The sequence below is a fragment of the Ornithodoros turicata genome, chromosome 4 (assembly GCF_037126465.1).
Source record: "Ornithodoros turicata isolate Travis chromosome 4, ASM3712646v1, whole genome shotgun sequence".
Lineage (NCBI taxonomy): Eukaryota > Metazoa > Arthropoda > Arachnida > Ixodida > Argasidae > Ornithodoros > Ornithodoros turicata.
This window is the reverse complement of record NC_088204.1, coordinates 39,458,397-39,471,662: the sequence shown is the minus strand read 5'-3', so window position 1 is coordinate 39,471,662 and position 13,266 is coordinate 39,458,397. Positions and strand designations below refer to the sequence as shown.

The following is a 13,266-nucleotide window of genomic DNA, read 5'->3' as shown; positions in this document are numbered from 1 at the left end:
TGGTAGCTACTCCGTAATTTTGCAACACTGCAAGACTGCCATTCAAAGCTACAATGCTGCCATCTTATAGCTACATTGTTGAATAAAAAAATTGTAGAATGAGGTAATGAACAAAAGGCAATATGTAGCTTTGAATGGCTCCACAAAGTTTATGAGTACATATGCATTTACTACAAGCAGCATGCAAGTATGATTTGCAACTTACAGGCAGGTAGATGGGCATTAGTTCCTCCCACAAGGCCGTGCATGTCTCGTAAACAATCCTCTTGATCGTTGTGAATCCTATGCGGAAGCTGTATGCCACACTACTGAGATAGCTTCCAGACGCAAGATACCTGAAATTACAACGTTAAATTCATACTGATTCGTGGGCAGTAGAGTTAGCAAATGAGCACTCTGTTAAGCCTTTCAGATGATTTCAGACATATGTCGGCACAGTTCCCTTAGAAGTCAGCCCAGGACGCACATTCCCCCAGGGCGTTGGTTGTGACGTTGCCCACCTTTGTGAGGCGAGCCCTTTCACCAGCACTCTGTTAAACCAGCATATGAGCAATTAATCACAGTTAAATTGTTTTAAAGCATGAAAGGAAGAGCCGCTTTTGATCAAACAGGACAAAACTTACCTCAGAGTGATGGCCAATCGATGTGCTGGTTCCAGAGCTGGACGGCCATGGGGATGCTTCTGCAGCCTGTGTCTGATGAGGCTCAACAAGTAGTCAAACCGCTCAGGAGATACACGGTCATATCTCCTGAATGCGGTAGTGTCGTGAATCCTTATCTTAGACATCTGCGAAGTTGAACAATAGCAGCATCTTCGTTGAAACAGTTAGTATGACGCAAAGACTATTCAAAATGCTGGGACTCTTAATGAGAATGTAAATCTGTATGAATATGATGTAACAAAAATATTTATAAAATCAATAAGATGTAACTTCAGAACCCATAAATTCAAGATAATATGGATGGTACCTTCCCAGGGTGTGAAAGTCACCCTCTGTTTCCCGTGCCCGCCACAGCACACTGACCCACTGTGAACGCTTTTTCGTATGTTTGCGTTGCACACGAAAGTAGAGGGTCAGGAATGCTGCTGCGGCTCTGAGCAAGATGCTTCGTCGCCGAAGGAGCAGTCGGTGATTGTAGCGCGGCATTCTTTCGAAGATGAACTTGCGATGGAAGCGTGCGAATCCAGACTGACAAAACAGTGACCGTCTCGAAAGATAGACCCATTTTAGAAAGGGAAAGCGAAAAACTTCCCCATTTCGGGAAAAATGAACACCGTGCTGGCCTCATTACCTACTTTCCCGATACCTTTCAACCCTGACCTTGGGCCACCACAATCTATCACTTTCACTCGCGTAGGATGGGCAGAGGCATGATTGTTGAAAGAAAGGGACCTTGGGGGAAATTCCTGACGCAACGATTTTTATTTCATGAATGAAATGAATTACGTACAATTTAAGGCTGGCAGGACAGTCAGCCGTATCAAACGCGTCTGAGAATGTGACATCATGTAAAAAAAATACCTGAGAGGTCTGTTCAGGGTACCGATGTACACGTATAAGCATATTCGGTTCCACAATCCGACGTTCACTATCATGCCACCACTCTGAGTCATATCCTTGGTCTGTACACATCAACAAACGATCAGCGTATAGAGACACGGGGAGCACGGCATAGTTATTTCGAGGTTCGCGAGAGTCTTGTTCTTGTTCGAGTCCACACTGCAAAGCATGCTGCAAAGGACCTCGGATAGTAGATGTTGTGTACACGCTCCGCGCCATGATTCTGCACATAAACACCCGCGTTGCCTTGCCAGCCACGCTGCCGCTAAATTTATGGGACGCCTCAAGCTGCTGCTGCTGCCGCTGCCGCGGAGCGCCAGGGCGTTAGCAACCTCCGGCTGCAGTGGCGCTCTGGCGCTGCAGCTCAAACAAAAGCTATGGGACCCGGCCCTTAGTTGTTACGTCACGTCGACGAGTAAGCAAGCTTTCTGTATCTAGGTGGCGCTGGCAGGGTGCACACGGGAACGCGCAGCGGACGCTGCTTTGGTGCTGTTATAAGTGAGCCCGGTAAAGAGAGAACGTTCTTGGAGCACCAACCTAATGTGCCCATGGTTGACATGCGGAAGAACATGCGGATTAGATGAAAAAGAAGAAAGCGCGAGTCACCAACCACGACGTTCTCGACTTATGCGAAGCTCCATCTTTCCTCTCGCGTACTTTACCTAGCCTTTTATGTAGACTGTATAACAGTATAATATTTAACCTGCTGGTCGTCCTCACAGCAGTTCATCGCCGAGAAATCTTCTGAAGCACAGTTGTATCCGCATCCGATCACATCTGCTTGCAAGAAATGAATTTCATCCAGCAGGCCGCAGCCCTCCTGTGGAAAAACATTTATATCCAGATGCTGCGTCGCCACTACCTGTCTACAATACTGGAAATCATCTTTATGACCCTCTACCTCGCCTATTTCCAGCAAGAAGTACCTCCCACAAGATGGTTGCATCGCGGGAAGATATCAGTGCCCAATGCCAAACCAACGCAGTGGACTGTGGTGAACTTCGTCGACAACATCGTCTATGGCCCAGTTGATCCGCACAAGCAGTTTTTGGTGGATGAGGGACTGGTACCGTACACATGTAAGCTAGAATTTGCTCAATAAGTTGGCTCTACTAAGTAATAAACTACAGCAACGACACTTCTCAGCGACGGTAGCGGGGAGGCTGCGCTTGTAGCAACGCCCAATAGAGGGTTAGATCAAGTTAGTCTGGAGTAGATTAGTTAGGTCATTGTATGTTAGGTTCGTCTAGTGCCCCGCCAGAGGAGAAGCGGCTAATCCCCCCCCCCCCCCACGCGCGCTTGAGGCGGTGCCGCCGACAGACAGTGCCGTGGTTGAGGCAGAGAAGGCTAGTCTAGGAAATCGGAGAAATGGCCGACGGTCTCTTAAGAAAATTAACTTGCCGAAGAGAAATTCTCTCATTGGTTGCGTATCAGACAAAGCCGTCAATCTCATTTCATGAAACGAAACTCCAGCCTTATGTAGATTCACGTCTTGCGGAACAAAGTAGGAACCTGCGAAGGACGGTTCGGATTTTCACCAATGCAGTACGTCCACAAATACTCCTTCCACACAGCACTGAAGAGAAACGAGAATATCGAAATACAATTCATGGAAATAATCAACATTAAGGTTAAGTATTTATTCAAAATAGGAGTGGTAAGGACTGGTTCTCTAATTGCTCTGACGTTTGAATTTCAGATGAAGGAAACGTCACGCAAATGACATCCACGACAGGGAGCCACTCGCATCGCTTTCCTGCCAGTAAGATACATGTGTATGGAACGCACGAAGCTGTCGAGAGGTCTTGCAACCCTGCAAACAGCAGTCTCTGCTTTTTTGTGACCGGTCATGGGCCTTCGCTCAATCTGACGAGCTACACTTTAGTATCTGGTGAAGCTCCTCCAAGGAAACTGGAACTGGATCTGAAGACTCCAATGAACACAAACAAAGGCTCCAGATTTCCTGGTGAGAAATGTGTCAGCATGTGTTAGGTGTGGATGGTCCAATGATCGGGGGGGGGGGGGGGGGCGTATATGTTTATTAAGAAAAAAAGAAACAGTGCTCGGGGTTACTCATCTCCGAAATTCCGACTGGTAGTGATATGAGTCACTATCATGTATAGTAGGATGTGGAAATTGTTTTGCCGGTGAGCTCAATTAGTCAGCAAATGCTTCAACAACCGTTTGAAGCATTCGAAGAACGCTGGTTAGTATTGCCATGTAACCGAAATTTTTCGGAACACTGGACATAATCTGTCTTGAATATCATGGCGGAACAACCGAAACATGCATGCCTAGTTCAAAAAAATTAGGCGTGTCTACAAATACGTCCGCCTTCTCAGAAGCGAAAAAAATAATGTATCAACAAATACTTGGTGTTTATTTTGATTCGTTGCAGAATTTTTATTAAAAACTAGGCTGAGCAAAATAGATGCCGTTTTTCGTGTAGAGTTCTATGGCAAGGCTGACATCCCCTCGAAGAAAGTATGCAACTACATGATGACTAGTGACCTAAAATGCATTGTCTAACTCTTTAATTAGAGGATTTCGCGCAAAAGCGGGAGATAAATTGAGAGACCGTCGTAGTTGAAAGCCATTCCGCGCTTCAAGTTCTTCAAACACGCACCCGTGTTAAGATATCTGCCTCCGAGTTTTTGTATGCAAATGAGCCGAAACTGAAAAAGCGCGCCTGAGAAGCGCATCACCTTCGCCGACGGAGGCTTATCTGGCCTGCAGGTCGCTCCAATCATCCCCATTGCTCCAAATCACGTGGCTCCATGACGTCAAATGAGAGGCCTACCCCTGCGTTCAGGTGGCCGCGGTTTCGGCTCATTTGCATATCAAAATTTCAAGGTGTACTTCTTCACGCACGCGCGTGTTTCAAGATTTTTTCAACGTGGAATGCCTTTCAACTAGGTTGGTCTCTCATTCTGATCTCCCGCTTTTCCCGAAAGCCCCTAATTAAAGAGTTAGTTAATGAAACTAGTCATCTTGTAGTTGCATACTTTCTTCAGTAGACGTCAGCCGGGCCATCGAACTGAACTGCAAGGACTGCATCTATTTTACTCTGCTAGCTTTTAATAAAAATTCTCTAACGAATAAAAATAAACACCCTGTAGAGTCATTTGTTGGAATAAATTATTGGAAAGTCAGTGGGAAATGCGCTCCTTCGGGTACACCGACGAAGCTGATGCGCGCAGGCTTCGCTGTTTTGTCATGGTGGCTCAGGAGGATTTGCACCAGGTTGACCTGTGTGGCCCTCGGCATGTCGACTTCCGGGACAAACGACGATGTCTTCTCTTGTGGATCTTTCTGGCTCCCAGTATAAGGCGACAAGCGTCAATTCGTTTCGGACCTCCTTGCACGTAGTAATTTTGTACTACGTCCTTAGGTATTTTGGAAAACCTGCTGGCGTTCCAAATTTGTTATCGCCCAACAGCACGTCGTCTTGTCCTCTCTTCTCGAAAATCTGGATGTGTGGACGAGATGGATGTGCACGGGACTTACGTGGAACTTGTATAGTATGATTGCTTGATTTCTAATTATCATTAGGGAAACGCAAATTTTCAACGGTTGTCGTTTAATAAATGTGGCACCTTCAAAAATGCGTGCCATCATCAAAATTTTTGAATCATAATTGTTCGTATCTTCCATCTCCTATAACGGGCAACAGCGCGGCGTTTTGCAAAGCCAAAAACGAAAGGAAAATATAAAAGCTTCCAGGGGCGCTGACCCGTGAACGCTGTACAAAGTTCAATAGAAGATGTCGCGTGGGGAGGAGTTTTGAACTTTCCCAAGTTCAAGGAAAATGTTTCCCTTTCCCGGCAACTCAAGTTTGGTCTCTACGTCGGTGCCGACCAAAAACAGTGTGTGAGCGACTGGCACGAGCGTGATAGAATGAAGAAAGTGCTCCGCTTCCGTCCGCTCCGGTGAAGACCTAAATGTACAGCAATGCATCGTTGGAGGCTTCAAGGTCAAATCGTAGTGTGTCAAATTTTGTTATATAATTGGGTGTTTACGTCGCGAAACAACTGAGATCATGAGCGACGCCACAGCGGTCGGTCTGTGGATTGTTTTTGCCAACCTGAGGGTTCTTTAACGTGCGATGAAAGCTCACCACACGACACCCCGTATTTAACGTCCCTCGTGGAAAATGGCGTGTCTGAGCAACTTGTACCCTGCCACCAAGTTGCTGGAGTCCTCGACCGGGCTCGAACCCGCGATCTCGGGATCAGAAGGCGAATACTCTACCGGCTGAGCCACCGAGGCCGGTACAATGTCAAATGCATCTGGGATGAGCGAACATTAGAATATTTCGGATATCTGTGCGCGTAACTGTGCCTCGAATCGATTACGGAATTATATGTTCGAACTTTGTACATACAGAAACAGCAAGATTTGGGGGTGTATCCAATAGCATCACAAAACACCTTCCCTTCTTGGTAACGGCAAAAAGAAAGCTGAAAACGTTGTTCTGACTTGCGGAAATTGTCGGCCGCGCAGTCCTCCGTCAAGTTATACAAAAGCAAAAAAAAAAAAAAAAAAAGGAAAGTGACCGAAACGCAACACCGGTGGTCCGCCATTTCTTGTTATCTCGTCACTGTTGCTTCAGGTAGCTGTTTGGTTTCAGCCTTGATGCTGCTGTCAGCAGAAGTTTGGAAGAGAGAACGGATTGGGAGAAGGGAACAATCATCCTTTCTTTCTACAGTTTTGTACATTATACGTGACGTTGCGCATCCCATTTGCATGACCATCGCATGACCATTTGCACATCACATTTTTTTCACCTACTATCATTGTAGTAGGACAATGTGTTTTGTGCTGAAATGGAGGGAAAAGACAAAATGCCCTTTCTGTTTCGGAAAAGAAAACAAAAAGGAAGACATCAAACAAACCAAATAAAAAATAGTTGCGCTGACTTGGCACATTTCAGAAAACGCTATTTCTCGCGATTGAAACTCGATCAAATGCTTTGCAAGTCACGGCAACAGTTTGTCGATGACAAACACTAGTGACACCGCGAAGTAAATTTTTAAACATATTTTGTGACACATTACATGAAAGACCCGATATATATGCATATGTGCGGAGGATATCACGGAACCTGTAACCGTGACGTACGGTGCCATACCAGGAGAACCAGAACAATCTTGTCCGCAATTATATCATAATTCGTGACGTGAAGCGCATCTTGCGTGAAACGTCGGCGCTGCGCAGATAGTCACACACCCCAAGGAAAGTGGCCTGCGGGAGTCTGTAACACCGGCGAAAATCATCGTCTGACATTTCAAACGCGTCTTCATACTCACGATAAATGCGGAGTCAATGGCGCAGTAGGAAATGCAGGGCAACGAAAAGCGGTCACCATCTTTCTAAGAAATTTCACAGTTTGCTTCTGTCTATACATGAAGTTTTCTCGGCCGAAGGAAAGCTGCATTTTCTCTTTCCTTCAACTTTGGTGCGATTGACAGCACAGGCCGTCGCGTGGGGCAGAGAAACTGTCCAACGGCTGTTTTCCCCCATATCTCCAGAACTGTCTGCACTGTCGAAATCAGCAAACACACCATCCTCACGAGAATCCAAAACGTTATTTTAACGTCACGAAAATATCTCAAAGCACGCGTTCTCAGTAACCTTGACCTGACTGTGATTGACAGTCAGGCACTCACACGTGGACCACGGAAAACATCCAATGGTTACCTTCCTACCCATCTCTTGAACTTTCATGTTTCAAGATGCCACGAGTCTAGCACTCCAGGACCACTAAGTCCAAAAAGTTCACTTCGAATGGCACCAGTGGCACTTCCTTCGAAAGAGAAGACATATTCTATATTCTTTGTTTTCTGACCTTGGGGGCGGGGGGTGATGTAGGGGGTAGGTGCGGGGGTAGTGGGTTAGGGAGGGGTTCGCTATTCCTCTTGCTCTGGGATTTGGACAGTCCAAGAGAACTATCCACCACAGTACACATGCGTGCATCCCTCAGTAGTCTTCATTGGGAGGCTCCCTGTACCTCGGTAACCGCCAGGGTTATTGACGGTGTTACTCCGTGTTTTCAGACCTTCCGCAAATTGGAAAGTCCTGCATGCCTATGAGGTAAAATGGAAGGGAGACGTGTATACGATTAATTACGTATACAAAGAACACGCAAGGAAGGAATTGATTGGGGTGTTGAATATATGTTTCTTACTGTTTTAATTTCGCTGTGAGACATTTAGTAGGCCCACTAAAAGTCGTTCTCGCGCTTCTTTCTCTCTTTCTCTCTCGCTTTTTTAAAAAAAGTAACAGAACCTCACTGAGCAGCTACATTTCTGTCGATACCAAGTCGAGAATAGACGTGACTAGTTACGATGATGTGTATTTCCAGAATGAACAACGCTCGCGACGGATGATAGTCAAGATGTGATGTGCGAGACATGCGCCTAGTTGTGTTGTACTCATGATGATCATGATATGTCCGTTGCATTAGCAACAGACTGCGGACCGGCAACGTCATGCTGTTGTATTACAAGTGGGTACAGCGACCTGCTAGCGCGTCTAGTCACATGCCCAGTAGACGTTCGCACTGTATGTGACCGTACCGTCCCATCTTGTCCCTTGTGTCCGGATTGAATGCGGACCAGAGGCCAGAACATCATTGGCTTTCTTTCTTCTGAAATCACGACGTCGCCTGGCGACATAGTTTTCCCCCTGTTTTGTTTGCACTGGTTGGCTGAGCGGAGCTCCATGAGGTAATGCCTCTGCCACCTTCGCCATGCTGCTTGGAGCAATGTTGCACGTTTCTGCCATGTGCGATGGATGGGTTCCGTCTCCTCTGTTGTCACCTCTGGAGGCACTATGGTAAGGCGTCTCCCTGTGATGAACTCCGCTGGTGTTAGCGGAAGAATCTCATGTGGGTCATCGTGCACGTAAGAAAGCGGTCGAGAATTAATGACGGCTTCCACTTCTGCTACGGTTGACAACAGGTCTTCATACGTCAGTGATTTTCTGCCGATGGTTTTCCTCAATGCCTGTTTTACAGACCTTATCAATCTTTCATAGAATCCACCCCACCACGATGCATTTGTAGGAATGAACTTCCAGCTCACGCTGTTGGTCCCAAGCCAGTCCAGCACTTCATCGTCTCGTATACGTCGCCATAATGCAACAAGTTCCTTGTTGCATCTTTTGAAGGTGGGTGCGTTGTCGCTGTATATCACTCTAGGCATCCCTCGCCGTGCGAAGAATCTTCGTAGTACGTGAACGAAGCCTGCTACCGACATGTCGCGGGAAACTTCTAGGTGGACAGCCCTTACGACAGCACAAGTAAACATGGCAATGTACATTTTCGCGTTGCGTTGATGACTGTGCGTGTCTCCGACATACGTCAGAGACACGCACAGTCATCAACGCAACGTGAAAATGAGGTCCTGTAAAATCCACTCCTACAACAGTAAATTGATGGCATTGTTGCACTCTGTCAGCAGGAAGTGGTGGCGTGTTCGTTTTTGTCTGGTTGAATATCCTGCAAACGGTGCACCTATGAAGAATGTCCTTCACCACCTGCCTTCCTCGAACTATGCAATAGTTTTCCCTGAGCTTTGCAAGAGTGTCTGCTACTCCTCCATGCATGACCCTTCGGTGAGCTTGCTCGACGAGTAATGAGACGCAGTGAGCATCTTGTGGCATGATTATGGGGTGCCTTTCATCGAACGTAAGATTTGCCATCTGTAACCTCCCTTGAGTCCTGAATATGCCGTTCTCATCAAGAAACGGTCTGTACTTCTGCATGAAGTTTTGGTTTTTTAGTGATTTCGCGACCTTCAGGGTTTGATATTCCTCAGGGAAAGCTGTGACTTGTACATGTCGGAGCCAATAGTTCTTAGCGTTTTCAATCTCTTCCGTACTAGGTGGTCCATCGATAGAAGCCCCTTTACCGTTTCCACAAAATATCTTTATCCACGTCTCGCACCGGAAAAACTGAAGATAGCCCGTGACGAGTTCAGCCACATGCTAAACATGGGTATCGTACGGCCTTCGTCTAGCAGTTGGGCTTCCGCTCTTCATATGGTGCCCAAGAAGACAGGTGACTGGCGCCCCTGCCGCGATTATCGTGCCCTGCATCGTGTCACAATCCCAGAGCGTTACCCTATCCCGCATGTGCACGATTTTACGGCTTTTCTGCACGGAACCAACATCTACTCGAAGCTTGACTTGGTACGAGCCTACCATCGGATTCCGGTTGCCGAAAGGGGACATTCCGAAGACAGCCTTTTGGATTATTCGAGTTTCTTCGTATGCCCTTCGGCCTCCGCAACGCCGCCCAGTCGTTTCAAAGCTTTATTGACGCCGTCACACGTGGCCTCTCATTTACATTTGTAGCATAATCGTCATCGTCGCGCACCGAGCTTAGCACGCTCCCCGTGCGCTGCGAATAAATCCCTTTTCGATTGACCTTCCGAGGCTCCCGGTTATCCCTCCTTGGATCGCGCTACACTGGTGACCCGAACGATGAACATCAAGTTCGGAGCATGTTCGGCGTAATTCGGCTTCATACCACCCCAATTTCGCAACGACGGCTATTATGGGGCAGCAACATCCGCTCACCTGCTCAAGACAGCAGACGATGGCGCTAGGGCCCACCTATCGTGAGTCACCGAGCACGTCTCTCCGCCGGGGCTCGTAATCGGAGGCTACGCTCGCTTCTTCTGACCCGGCACTCTTCGGCTTCAACGCCCCGTACCGGTCGCGGTACGCCGTGGTCCCGCACTCTTCTTCAGGCCTCCACGTACTTCGCGATGGCACACCCGGGCATCACCAGCGACTGTTGAATGAGCAACACGCTCCACTACCGGTATCGGTACGTCGCTGTTCTTACGCCCTGACGCCACACATGCGTCAGCTCGGCAACGCTTTCCGGAGGACGCTCGCGGAAATGTCTCACGCTGCCCCCATCGTCCTGCTTCCACTTGACACGACGCAAGCTGATCACTGGCGCAGCAGCACGACGGCACAGCGCACTAAATCGACCGTCCGCAACAACGTTCTACAACGAATGTCCACGCCCGCTATCCTGCCGCGCCTGCTGCCGCGAACTCAAGCCGTACTTTCTCACTTTCTCACTTCTCAAGCCTCACTTTCCCACGTTCACGTGCCGTCGTCATTCCTCCCGTCTTAGTATCGACGCGAACTTCAACCACTCACCCGCAAGCGCCGCTCTGCGTCTGAGGGGGGGAGTGATGTAGCGGCCGGTGGACAGCGACGAAGATGACCACGCGCCTGGAGCACCTGCCTCAGTTCCACCGGCGCGGCCATGGAGACAGGCCACCGTCATCGCCTCTCCGTGGCATACCATCATCGCCGGTCGGGGCTCATGTAGAGGAAGACCACCGTCCTCTACACATTCGCGTATATCGACGACATTCTTGTTGCGAGTTCCTCCTACGAAGAACACCTCAACCATCTCCGGCAGCTTTTCGCCCGCCTTTCCGACCACGGCATTATTATCAACGCCCTCAAGAGCGAATTCGGGGTCAGCTCTCTGGAGTTTCTGGGGCATAAGATCTCTCCAGAAGGCATAACTCCCCTCCCGAGCAAAGTCCACGCCGTCTCCGACTTCCCACGTCCAACATGTGTCAACGCACTCCGACGGTTTCTAGGACTCACGAACTTGTACCGCCGATTCGTCCCTCATTGTGCAGAGATTCTCCGCCCTCTTGAAGCACTTGTTACCTCTCCTGCCAAGTCCTCCCGTCCCTTTGTCTGGCCCCCAGGCGCCGAGGCGGCCTTCGGTCGCATCAAGCAAGCTCTTGCGTCTGCCACGCTCCAAATCCATCCGCAACCCGACGCGGCTACATCTCTCATGGTGGATGCCTCTGATACAGCGGTCGGTGCTGTTCTACAGCAAGAGCCGGCGAATACCTCAAGCCCTTGCCAGCCCATCGGCTTCTTCTCTCACAAATTACGTCCTCCCGAAACCCGATACAGAACCTTTGGCAGAGAGCTGTTGGCGATTTACCTAAGTGTGAGGCACTTCCGCCAGGCCGGCAATTCGTCATTGGAGGGCCGGCAATTCGTCATCTACACAGACCACAAGCCACTTGTCTACGCCTTCCAATCTGCCGGTCAACGTTACTCGACTAGGGAACAACGGCATCTTGCCTTCGTCTCCGAATTTTCGACTGACGTCCGTCACGTCCCTGGCCGTCAGAACCCAGTGGCGGACTCTCTGAGCCGTGCCGCGATCGCTGCTCTCTCGACATCAACTACCCCTCTCTCGCTCGAAACCATAGCAGACCTGCAGTCCGGCGATGACGAGCTCCTGTCCCTGCGCGACTCGAACCCCACCAGCTTGACGCTGCAAGATATTACGTTTCCCGGCATCCCGTGCGCCGTTTGCTGCGACGTCTCGTCCGGCCAGCCCCGTCCCTTCCTGCCGGTTGCCGCTAGGCGTCACGTTCTTGACCAGCTCCACGGCATGGCGCATCCTTGCATACGAGCGTCCCAGAAGTTGTTGTCGTCCCGCTACGTATGGCCACGAATGCGTTCCGACATTAAGCGCTGGGTACGGTCATGCGTTTCCTGCCAGAAGTCGAAAATTCTGCGTCACACCCGCACTCCATCGTCGCGATTCCCGCTGCCGGACTCTCATGACATTCACCTAGATTTGGTCGGACCTCTCCCTCCCGTACAAGGCTTCCGGTATCTCTTGACGGTCGTTGACCGCTTTACCCGTTGGCCGGAGGCCACTCCCATACCTGACATTACCGCTTCAACCGTGGCCTCTGCCTTCCTCAATTCATGGGTGGCCCGCTTCGGGGTTCCGGCAACCATCACAACTGACCAGGGACGGCACTTTGAGTCCCGCCTATTCGCCCACCTAACTCGCCTCTTTGGCTCGCATCGGACCCGAACTACCGCCTACCACCCGCAGGCAAATGGTATGTTTGAGCGGCTCCATCGTGACCTCAAGGCGGCGCTCAAGGCCGTTTCTCCCTAGAGTCACTGTACCCGGGGGAAGAGTATCGCAATCGCTTTCCCCGTGCCGCCGCCTTACTCATTCGCCGAGGCGCGTCACGTGGTGCGTCTTCCTCCTCTTTGCTTCCAACCTCCTGCCGGGTCTACGGGGAACGCAATAGCTGGGACGCATGTGCGCGTACGTTCGTATGCCGCTCTTGGTTTTTTGTACGTGAAATGGATCTCAGAGAGCGGAGGAACTACGAACAACCATGTCTGGATGTTGTGCTGCAACGGGACAGAGTCACACAAAGCATTTTTCTGCATTCCGACGGGCAAAAGTGACGAGACGCGTAGATCGGCACAGAACCTGCCGGAAGAACTTCACGCCTACGAATAACACACGCTTGAACGAGGTAAATTTCGTGGCGTGTTTATTTTTCATTGCAGAACCTTTGCACACAGTATTGAATAACAGTTCAACTGTGCGAAGAACAGCCGGGCGTATCAAAGTAGTGCTTGTTGGATCTTCCCATTGCGTTCCCTGTCCTGCGGTGCTAACAAAACGCCACTATCAGGACCACTTCACACGCGACGACTTCGAGGACAAGGAGATTCGAAAGAAGTTGAAGTGGACGGCAGTCCCAAGCAGTTTTGCATACCGGACACCTACGAGACTGATGAAGGCTCCTATCCCCCGTTCTTCGCACGCAGAGTTCGCCGAGGAGTCACCAAAAGACTTACACACTGAAGTTGATGACAACCTAGTGTA

At 49.5% G+C, this 13,266-nt stretch overlaps 1 protein-coding gene across 1 annotated transcript in view; it reads left to right on the top strand.

Moving 5' to 3' along the window:
* Positions 1 to 2,163: 2,163 nt before the first annotated feature.
* Positions 2,164 to 13,266, top strand: part of LOC135393033 (phospholipid-transporting ATPase ABCA3-like) — a 241,869-nt gene continuing 230,766 nt past the window's right edge. Inside the window, exons 1-2 of the mRNA XM_064623623.1 lie at positions 2,164 to 2,641; positions 3,262 to 3,528. Coding sequence (XP_064479693.1) covers positions 2,353 to 2,641; positions 3,262 to 3,528 — 556 coding nt within the window. The 5' untranslated portion in view covers positions 2,164 to 2,352. The remainder of the gene's footprint in view (positions 2,642 to 3,261; positions 3,529 to 13,266) is intronic.